Genomic DNA, 12,020 nt, shown 5'->3' on the forward strand with positions numbered 1-12,020 from the left:
TAATTTTATGAGACAGCAGTGAGTGGCTAAATCTGAACGTTTTGAATCATTATAAAACATGTGTTTGCTTTTTCCCTTAGATAGTGCTGCAAGAGGGAAATTCCCAAAAGAAGTCAAATATTTCAGAGAAAACCAAGCGTTTGGTAAACATCTTTTCTTTTCACTAGCATTTGAAGTTTGAATATATTGTGTGGAGGAGTATTTTAGCTGTGTGTGTTATTATTGTCAAATGTTTCTCCCTTTTCCCCTCAAAATGAAGCAATCTTTTCAACTTAAATATAATAGATGACTATTGTTTTAAAAAATACCAAAACACAGAAATGTATGAAGAAAGTAAAAATCACTTGAAAGCTCACTATACAATCTGATGTATGTCAAAGATTGTATTTGCTATGCATATGTAAATATACGTGTGTAATTTTACATAAATGATATTAGGCTCAATACGTCTTACCTTCTTTTTTCCCCATTTAGTAATATAACACAGGTATGAGTTTTAAATAGATCCTCATTTATATTAATGCTTGCATCTAGTTGTGCATTATATGTATATGCTGTCTTGTAGATCCTTTTAATCCCCTACTGATAGACTTTCACATTGCTTCTAATTTTTTGCTATTAAACAGAAATATATGTATATGTGTATCATATGCATACATATGTACATACATACATTTCTGCAACACGCTGCTTTTATTTAAAATAAATTTTTTTGTTTAGGATTTCTGGGTCATAGGAAATACACATGTAAAATTGACCAATGCAGCCAAACTGATTTCTAGAAAGATACCAATTTATATTACTACCAGTAGAACAAGAGACTGTCCATTTCCCTACACCTTTGCCAAAATTGGATGTTTTCAGGCTTTTAAAATCTTTGTTGCTGTTATATTGAAAAAAAAAATCTCATTTTATTTTTATTTATTTTATTTATTTATTTTTTTGAGACAGAGTCTCACTCTGTCACCCAGGCTGGAGTGCAGTGGCACGATCTTGACTCACCACAACCTCCACTTCCTGAGTTCAAGCAATTCTGCCTCAGCCTTCTGACCAGCTGGGACTATAGGCTCGTGCCACCATGCCCAGCTAATTTTTGTATTTTTAGTGTAGGCGGGGTTTCACCATATTATGCAGGCTGCTCTTGAACTCTTGACCTCGTGATCTACCCTCCTTGGCCTCGCAAAGTGCTGGGATTACAGGCAAGAGCCACCACGCCAGGCCAAAAAAAATCTCATTTTAATTTAATTCCTTTAATTCTAGTGATTTTGGCAATCTTGCTTAGTGATTTCTTATAATTTCTTATTTTGTATATTACTTGTTTGTGTACCTTATTTATTTATTTATTTATTTATTTATTTATTTTTTGAGATGGAGTCTCACTCTTTTGCCCACGTTGGAGTGCAATGGCATGATCTCAGCTCACTGCAACCTCTGTCTCCCAGGTTCAAGGGATTCTCTTGCCTCAGCCTCCCAAGTAACTGGGATTACAGACATCTGCCACCATTCCCGACTAATTTTTTTGTATTTTTAGTAGAGACAGGGTTTTACCATATTGGCCAGAGTGGTTTTGAACTCCTGACCTCAAGTGATCCACCCACCTCGGCCTCCGAAAGTGCTAGGATTACAGGTGTGAGCCACCGCACCTGGCCACTTATTTATTTTTCAATAAACTCCATGAATTAGGGATTTTAGCTCTCCATATATTTGTCTGTCAAATTTATATATTTTTTGCCCATTAAAAGGTTTATGTTTTTATGTAATAAAATTTATAGATAAGGCCTTTATGTTTTTTGGCTTTAATTGTGTACATAGAAAGGACTGCCCTATTCATCAGATTATTTTTTAATACTATATTTTCTCATTATACTTTTATAGTTTCCTTATTATTTTAACATGTATACTTTAGATCCTTGAGAAACTTACTGTGGTATTATATTTCCCTTATTTTTCTATCATTTTTTAAATTGGGAAATGCTTTCATCTGAGTAGTACTTCCTATGGCTCAATTTTATTATTTACTTCTTTCTGTCCCCTTTAAATCCAAGTTAAAACAAACACTTTGTACTTATCAAGTTTAGACCTTTTATAAAGAGGAGACAAGTGATGAAAGTTAACACTATTGTAAGGAAAATAACCTCTAATCTTGTAGAGCATTAAAAGAGAGTAGATAATGTGATTTGCAGAACTCTAAGAATAAAATAACAAAATATACAGAAATTATAGGAATACATTATATCGAACATGCAGTTTTGGCCTCTGAGTTAGCTGATCAAAAAGTAAGAATCTTTTCTTTTAAGTTAAAAATATTTAGACAAATTACACAACACAGTAATACATTCTTGTTATGAAATATTCTCTCTTTACATACACACACACTCACACACGTATATATATGTATATATAGAGAGGGGAGTATACATATAGAGAGAGAGAGAGAGAGAGAGAGAGAGAAGGGTACGAAATGTGAAAGGCCTCCTCTCAGCCCATTTTACCTTGAGGTAGTACTATTCCCTTCCTTTTTCCGACACCATATGCATACACATATAGAGGCACATAATCATGTGTCACTATTTTGTTGTTCTGTTTTTATAGAAATGTATTTATGTCTTATATGTTGATCTGTGAATTGGTTCTTTCACTTAATATATCTGGAAAATCTTTCCTGTTAGTACATAGAGTCATAGAGGGTCCCCAGACAATGTAAATACAACTTATCAACAAATATCTGAGAAGAAAATTTATAGGAATTTTTTTGACATAATTTCAGACTTAAAACAACAAACTTTCAAGACAATTTCCAGCCACCCTTCACTTCAATTCTTTGAATAGTTACATTCATTTTTGAAATTCAGGAGAAGGGAATTTGTTTTCATTCAGCAAGCATGTAGTGAGCACCTTCTCAGTGCTGTAACTTTATTTGGGTACTTGGAAAACCAAGATACATTTTCACAACTCCAATTTGCTCAGTCTTACAAAACACATATCAAGTACAAAATTATAGAGTTGCACGTACAAAAATTGTACTATTTAAAGAAGAAATGTAGAGAAAATGGGAGCAGGATTTTCAGGGATCAGTACAAATTTAGCAGGTAGACAGGAGTGGGATAATGATATTCTAGGAGGACCCTACTGGTCAAAGAAAGAACACTTATACTTGTCTAAACATAAGGTCAGAATTACCACATTGTAGGGTGCAGTAGGGAACTGGTGGGAGATGAGACTAGACAGGAAGAGAGTAAGAGCCATGTAATGAAAGGCTTTGAATGTCCTGCTAAGGAGGAGCTTGATCTTTGGCCTACAGACAAATGTGAGCAATTAAGTAGGTAAGTGATGTGTTCAGAATTTAATTTTACCCCCATTACAGAGAACATGGACCTAATTTCTTTGTTCTTTCCCATTATACTAGAATGGTAAATCACCAAGTTTTTTATATCTAATATGTAAAAATGTTTTCTCAACAGAATGAACTAAAATTGTCAGTGGTTTCTTTGAAAGAAATACAAGAGAGTTTAAAAACAAAAATTGTGGATTCTCCAGAAAAGCTAAAGAATTATAAAGAAAAAATGAAAGATACGGTCCAGAAGCTTAAAACGCCAGAGTGAGTTTTCTTTTATTTTAATGCATTTGTATCTTTAAAAAAAAAAACAAAACAAATTCTTGTTTAATTATGTGTTATTTTTTGGATTTCTGAATTATCTATACTTCCTCTTAAACTTTTTTTGACCTTATTTCTTTGTAGCTTTTCTCTAGAGTGGATATGGGGAAAATAAATATAATTTCAAGACATTTGTTCAATTATGCAACAATTTTTCGAGGCTTTGCTCTGGGGGATCAAAACAGAAATGCTGGGTCATGAGATTTAATTACTTTATTACAAGGGAGAAAAGTATTAAGTAATTTTACAAACAATTGTAATTATAAATTATAATATATACTATAACAAAGTATAAGGTATGCATGTGTGTGGATAGGGGTATATGAGAAATCTCTGTACCTTTTGATTAATTTTGCTGTGACTGTCTAACTGCTTGAAAAATTAAAATCTATTAATAGTATCAGAAAGAGAGGAAAGGAAGTATAGAGTGCTTTGAAATAATGTAATAAGGAGAGCCCAGTTTAGTGTTGGGCTGGAAGTACAGGTGGAAGAGGGAAGGAAGAATGCTACCATTCTTCAGATGCTAGCATTAAAAAAAGACACTTTTCATTTTAAACATAGCAGTACCAAGGCCCAATTCATTGTATATGGAAGAACATGAAAGGCAGAGGGAACAGCATATGTGAATTCTGTGAGGTAGTAGGGAGTAAGGTATGTTCAAGATTATGGGTTATGTAGGAGCTGGATTGATGTGGTGCAATACAAACTTAGAAGTGGGCAGACAATTTACCATCTTTTGTGAAGCATTGTTTTTAAACTATTAATTTAAAAAACATATGTAGTTTGTCTTTGAATTTGTTATCCAATTCTTTCTTGAAAATTAAGATTATCACACAAGAACAGACAAAGATCACCAGAACAGAAATGAGAACCCAGAAATAGATTTGAGTATTAATGAGAAAAGGATGATTTATTTAAGAAACAGTTCTGGCTCAATTAGCTATTCATCTAGAAGAAAAGGGTGTTGGGCCTACACTTTGCTCTTTTACAAAATAAATTTTATATGTATTAAAATTTACCTTAAAAAATTTAAGTTTTACTGATTTTAGGAGAACATTTATATAATCTTGGACTGGGATAGATTTTTTAAATTAAGATTGGAAACAGAAAATCTAGAGAGAAAAGTAGACATATTAGAACATAATTACAGTGCATATGACAGGTAGAGGGATTATATCCATGATTTGCAAAGATTGCAAATTAGTAAGAAAAAAAAAAATTAGGTAGATCGAGGGGTAGGCTAGTGAGAATAAGGGAAGGAGTCTTTGTATTGTTACCATGGTTGAAGTAAATATATGTTCATTTTGTAATTTTAGATGAGGAGTTAATCTTTTTAAAAGAATTAACTGTAGTAGTTGTTATTATACAAATGAATAGGAAGATTATAAATGAGTAATATGATGGATAGCCCAGGAGTAATCAGAAATAGTTTGAATATTAGCAAAATAAACTATTTTAATATCATCATTAATAACTTTTGGAAGGTCTTTCATCGAGTAATTTAGTAAAATTATGGCACTTTTCCTTTGTTTGAAGATACTTGGCAATTAAAAAACAATTATTTGTGCTTAAACACATGTCAGTAATAATGCTGTATTACTGACCTAGAAATTTAATTATTCCCTGCTCTTAAGGTTTCAGTATTAAATGCAGAAATTATTTAAGAGCAAACAAATTGATATTACTGCAGCTTCATTAAGAAGAATATCAAACTGTGGTCTTTGTTTTTTGTCTTTCAAAGCAAGAAGTGGTGGAGAAATATGAAGTCTATGGAGATTCAGTTGACTGTCTGCCTTCATGTCAGTTGGAAGTGCAGTTGTATCAAAAGAAAATACAGGACCTTTCAGATAATAGGGAAAAATTAGCCAGTATCTTAAAGGAGGTTTGTATTGTATGGAATTTTTATGTCTTTGTTATATACAGTTTACTATAGTTCCTTGGATTTTGCTTTCACTTTTCGTTACTGTTTTCCTAAAGAAAAGCAGGGTCATTCTACAATATAATAGATGTGGCAGTGTATGCTATGAAAATGACACTTTTCTTTTTAAATATAGCAGTAGCAAGACCCAATTTTTAACCTTCAGATGAAATTAATAACTAACCCAGCACATTGCTGTGTATAGGTTGGAAAATAGTACAGTAGCTCCCCCTTATCCTCAGGGGATTCATTTCAAGACCCCCAGGGGATGCCTGAAACTGTGGATAGTAACAAACCCTATATTTATGTTTTTTCCTATACGTACATCCCTATGATAAAGTTGAATTTAAAACTTAGGCACAGTAAGAGATTAATAATAATTACTAATAAAAGAGCATTTATAGCAATATACTGTAATAAAAGTTATGTGAATGTGATCTCTCTCTCAAAATATCTTACTGTACTAAACTCACCCTTCTTCTTGTGATGATGTGAGATGATAAAATGCCTAGATAAATAATTGAAGTGAGATATTGCTAGGCTACTGTTAACCTTCTGACCATACATCAGAGTAAGGATCATCTGCTTCATGTGATCCTAGATCCTCAAGGCACTATGATGTTGACGGTTGGATGTTGATGACTAGAGAGCCAGTAGTGGATACAGCATGAATCTGCTGTGCAAAGGGATGATTCACTTCCAGGGTCAGGGCTGGGCATGGTGGCTTAAGCCTGTAATCCCAGAGCTTTGGAAGGCTGAGGAGGGAGGACCATTGAGACTAAGAGTTGGAGACCAGCTTGAACAACATAGCAAGATGCTATCTCTACAGAAAATTTAAAAAGTTAGCCAGCTATGATGGTGTATGTCTGTAGTCCCAGCCACTTGGGAGTCTGAGGTGGGAGGATCACTTGAGCCCAGGAAGTCAAGACTGTAGTGAGCTATGATCATTCCACCGCACTCCAGTCTGAGTGACAGAGTGAAGCCCCATCTCAAAAGCACACACACACAGACATCCAGGGTGGGATGGAGTAGGATGGTGCAAGATTTAATCACAGTACTCAGAACAGCACACAGTTTAATACTTATGAATTGTTTATTTCTAATACTTTCCATTTAATATTTTTAGACCACAGTTGACCAGGAATAACTGTAACCATGGAAAGTGAAGCCATGGATAAGGAGAACGAACTACTGTCATGGGATTTTAAATTTGTTCTACCAGTTGGAAATGATGTTAGCATCAGAAAGAAAGTTCCAACTTAGTGCCCAACACTGTATCTAGGACCTATGGAGAAATTTAAAGTTTATGACGTAGTCCTCTGCCCTGAAGAAATGAGAGCTAATGGCAGTTTCTCAGGCTACAAGCTTGAAAATCCTTTTTTACTTCTTAACTTGATCATCTTCATCCAGACTGCACCTCCAGGATAACTAACATTACATTTGATAAACAATTTCTTTTTTGAGATAAGTAGGGATTAGAAGGTGAGATTGCCCCAGGTATTCTTTCCCAACTACATAGTCCCCCATCTGCCATCGGGTCACCCAAAAGAGATGTGTATCTACTGCTTTGAATTGTTTCTAACACCTACCCTTTTCCCTTTATTTTTACTACTTTAGTTCAGATCCTAACCCCCTCAACTCTAGTCTCTTAGCTAATCTTAACATGCCTCCCTTTCAGTCTGTGCTGATAGAATAACGTGATGAAAACACCTCTCTAGTTGTCATGTCCTTTCTCAGTATCTCTGGTGCCTCCCTGTTGTCTCTTCTGGTTCGTCTGCATTTTTCTGCCAGGCTTTCAGGCTTTAGAGTTTTCTCTCTTTTAAAAATTGTGTTTAATTATAGTTCATCCTAGAAAATACTCTTTCATTTTATTTATAAATCCTCATTGGTTATGTTGACTTTAAATACTTCTTATAAAATACAGAGCCTGAACTTAGAGGACCAAATTGAGAGTGATGAGTCAGAACTGAAGAAATTGAAGACTGAAGAAAATTCGTTCAAAAGGCTGATGATTGTGAAGAAGGAGAAACTTGCCACAGCACAATTCAAAATAAATAAGAAACATGAAGACGTTAAGCAATACAAACGCACAGTAATTGAGTATGAAGTTGTTTTCAATTTTAGTGTATTAGAAAGTGACTATGAAAAGCAAATACATTTTTCCCCCAGGATTTCAAAACCTCTATTTTCAAAAGAGTTTAAACAGTTTTATCTTTATTTCACTTTTAGTTGACTAAAATAGATGAGTTAATTATAAAACTTATACTGCTAGGTCTAGATATAGAGATGGCTTAGCTACTCTTTTCCTAGATATACAGTTCCAATTCCTTTGCATCATTCTTCAGAAGGGTTCTGATGCTACTGATTATTTCAGTGCACTTTAGAGATAGTGGTTTAGCTTGCATCAGAATGAACTAACTGGCCTATCTTATAGTCCAGCTGGTCTTTAGAGTTACAACATTTGTGTTTTGAGGAAAAAGTCTTATATTCAGGTAAGAAGTAATACTTTCCTAAGTATGCAAGTATGTTTTTAGCTAGTATGTTAGGGTCCTTTATTAGTAAAGTACCCATCAGTTGTAAGAATGTGTTTTTAAAATACCTGCCCCAGATATGTCTATGATGCCATTCCTTCAGTTCCTAAAAGGTATGTTAGAGATCATTGAGTATTTCCTTCATACTGCCTCATGCATATGAAAAAGGGCAGAACCTAAGGATTTTATATTTGTTGCCAAACTGCCTTGTAGAAAAGTTAAACTGATTCACACCTAAGTGTGTACAACTGGGGAAATGTAACTTAAAAAATCTTCATTTAAAAAATGTGTTTATTTATTTACTCATTCACTGACCCACCAATGAGGAAAAAAAAAAAAATCTCATTAATATATTGAGAGAAATAGTTCATGCTATGTTATGATGTGATTATAGCACCACTCTTTGGGGTTTTCGTGCCTTTGCTTTTATATCTTGAGAAGAGTTTTAGGTTTGTCAAACAAATACTGACACGTGGTCACTTTGGAATCAAAACTAGAATTGTGTTTGCCTTTTTAGTTACTGAAGAAGATTAAATATTAGCTGTCTTGATTGTCTTTTAGGGATTGCAATAAAGTTCAAGAAAAAAGAGGTGCTGTCTATGAACGAGTAACCACAATTAATCAAGAAATCCAAAAAATTAAACTTGGAATTCAACAACTAAAAGATGCTGCTGAAAGGGAGAAACTGAAGTCCCAGGTGAATGTGTGTTCATAAGAAGTTAATTTCAGATAATCTCATATGTATTTGAGTTGTTAACTGAAACAAAACAGCTTACTTGGTCTCTGTGTGTAATGAGACTTTTAATGATACCTAAAATTACTTTTTATTCTTGTTTTGAATATATTTACCGTAAAGCTTCACAAACAGTCCTAAGTTTAATGAGAACAGGCGTCTTGTCTCCTACATTTTATCTTTAAAATGCTAGTACAATGCTAAACATAAAAGGTTTGCCTGTTTCTATCCTTTTAACTGCCACTGTCTCTAACAAGTAGTCTATTTCTGATATATTTATTATATATTTATTCTCGCCTTATCTTTTGAAGTTTGATTTATATCTTCAAGAGTGTTCTACCAGAACAATAATTCAAACTGCTCTGCCAGAAATCACAAAAAATTGCTATTTATTATGCAAAATCCCTTAGCCTATTTTTTTTTCATTCTTTACCTTGTCTACATTGACAACTTACATCCAGATTTCTAAAACCACTGATACCTGATAAATATTTAAACATCTGCTGCCATTACTTTCTGCTATCCACACCCAATTTGTAAAAATTCTTACTACTAACAGAGCCACAATAGACAATTCCCTTATCTGTTCTCAGTACCTTATCCCCCAGAAAAATTGTGGTGTTAGCACTTGCACATGTGAGCATTATCTTAAGGCAATGTTAAAAGGAAGGAAAGAAAAGGGAATGGAGCAAGGAAAGGAAGAGGGAAACTGGAAGTAAAAGAAATAAAATGGTTGGGATTTCACTTCCATGGTCTTCGCAATACACTGGCCTGCTTTTTTCTGTTCTTTTTTTTTTTTTTTTTCCTTTTTTTTTTGTATACCTCAACTACTTTTCTTTTTCCTGCCTCTTAACTTGATATTCACTAAGAGTCAGTCTGTCTAGTATGGCGATTAGAAAGACTTAGCAGATATTTAGTCCTGCTTCTTAACCAAATCTAATCAACAAATATTTATATGTTATAATGTGGTCTAGGAACAGTTAGTGAACCAGTTACTAACAAATTAGTAACTAGTTACTAACTGAAATTCGAGGCATCTTTGTCTGTTATGAAATACCCATGCCTACCTTATATTACTTTGAGTTTTATGCCTGTATGTGTTGCCAGTTACGTTTGCCATTTCTTAACGGTAGCAACTGTCTAATGTTAACCTTAGCATATCATGTCAAACCATTCCTAGAATGCTGCCTTATGTGTAGTATGCTTTCCAGAAATATTTATAGAATTGAAAGGTCATCTAGCATGGTGTTTCTTAAAACTAGCTGTGTATTCGAATTCAGTGAGGAATTTTAAAATGAACAAATCCTCACCCAAACACATTGATTAGCATCTCCAGCAATGGGGCCCATGAAATTGTGTTTTTTAATGTGGCATTTGAGAACCACTGATAGGCTTGGCTTAATTGTTTTCAGTGGTATAGAGTTTTCAATGGGTATGGTCACCCAAGCTGTTCTACTAGGGCAGCTTTAATTGTTTAAATTCTGTCTCTTATTTTGAGTTTAAAATATTTATTTCTATACTCTGTAGTCAGCCCAGATCTTCTCTGTGGAGCAAATGTGTATCCTTTTCTGCTTAATAACCCTTCAGACATTTGAGGATAATGATCATGGTTTCTTTCAGCCTTCTCATATTCAGGATAATTAGTCCCAGTTTTCCACCATTCTTTATATAGCTTCATTTTCAGATTTATTACTGTCCTATTTATTGTCATCTCTATTTCCTATTTGTCATTATTCTGCTTAAGGTTTAGAACTCATTGCTAAACACAATCTTCCAAAATAATGATGTGACCAACAAGACCCAAAACACATTTTTAATAAAGCATAATATTGGGGTGGATTTTTAGCAACAGCATCTCGCCTTTGACTCATATTGACCCTGTGATCAACTAAAGGACTCCTGTCTTTTCCACATACAGTTCTGCCATGTTAAGAGTTTTTCACCATACTTTAGTGCAACTGTTACTTTTAATTCAGAATTTTACTATTTTAGGTTTTATTTTATTTATTTCAACCTAGATTTCAAAATGTCAAGGTTTAAATCTGTCATTCTATCTTCCACCGTAACTATTTCTCATTGCTTAGTGTCTTTATTTCAACCTAGATTTCAAAATGTCAAGGTTAGTTTAAATCTATCATTCTATCTTCCACCGTAACTATTTCTCATTGCTTAGTGTCACCTCAGATTTGATCTGCATACATTTTTCTTCAAAATAAAAATGTTTACTAGAACAAGGTCCTTTGCTGCATTGCAATTTTTTCATCCTAGAGGCATAGAACTATTGATCAAAACTTTGAGTACAATTGTTCAACTTGCTAAGTTGTTCTTACCTACCTTGATTCAGGCTACATTGTGATATCTATTTGTTACACAAATGAGAAGGTCTCTAAATACTTTGGTAAAATCAAATACTTTGTGTCAAAGAACTCTCCTTAGCTTACTTTATAATCATCCTTGAAGAGAAAAAAGGATATATTATGATTGCCAAATTGTTCTTTGTGCAGTTCTGTTGCATTTTGTGATCATCATAGTCTTTTTTCATTAAATATTCTTTCCCATAGATAATTTATCTCTTCTAGTTTTAATTATTATCTTCATTTGGATAGCTTTCAAAAATCTATGTTTCTTGTTCTGGCCACTCACAACAAAAATAATATTTTAAAATTACATTCAACATTTTCCCACATCTGACCTCTTCTTCACTTTCTGTCTTTCCCTTTTCTTTTTCTCTCTTTTGCTCAACTTCTTCATAAATTTCTTTGTATTTCTCAATGGCATCATTTTCTATCACAAAACATTGAAATTTTGGACTTGCTTTAGATAATCCTGACATCCAGACAATCACCAAGTTAATTTCATGATTGCTTTTACATGGTGGTACTCTTCATACATGTACATAGCCCTTCATACATACAGCGCTCTTTTTTTTTTTTTTTTTTATTTATTTATTTATTTTTGAGACGGAGTCTGGCTCTGTTACCCAGGCTGGAGTGCAGTGGCCGGGTCTCAGCTCACTGCAAGCTCCACCTCCCGGGTTCCCGCCATTCTCTTGCCTCAGCCTCCCGAGTAGCTGGGACTACAGGCGCCCGCCACCTCTCCCGGCTAGTTTTTTGTATTTTTTTAGTAGAGACGGGGTTTCACCGTGTTAGCCAGGATGGTTTCGATCTCCTGACCTCGTGATCC

At 34.0% G+C, this 12,020-nt stretch overlaps 1 protein-coding gene across 1 annotated transcript in view; it reads left to right on the forward strand.

Annotated features, from left to right (window-relative positions):
- Positions 1–12,020, forward strand: part of NUF2 (NUF2 component of NDC80 kinetochore complex) — a 32,054-nt gene that overhangs the window by 16,350 nt on the left and 3,684 nt on the right. Inside the window, 5 exon segments of the mRNA XM_017893428.1 lie at positions 81–143; positions 3,462–3,626; positions 5,397–5,537; positions 7,498–7,673; positions 8,666–8,801. Of these exon segments, the coding sequence (XP_017748917.1) occupies positions 81–143; positions 3,462–3,626; positions 5,397–5,537; positions 7,498–7,673; positions 8,666–8,801 (681 nt within the window).

This window comes from Rhinopithecus bieti, unplaced genomic scaffold (genome assembly GCF_001698545.2).
Source record: "Rhinopithecus bieti isolate Rb0 unplaced genomic scaffold, ASM169854v2 scaffold_23925, whole genome shotgun sequence".
In the NCBI taxonomy this organism is placed as follows: domain Eukaryota; kingdom Metazoa; phylum Chordata; class Mammalia; order Primates; family Cercopithecidae; genus Rhinopithecus; species Rhinopithecus bieti.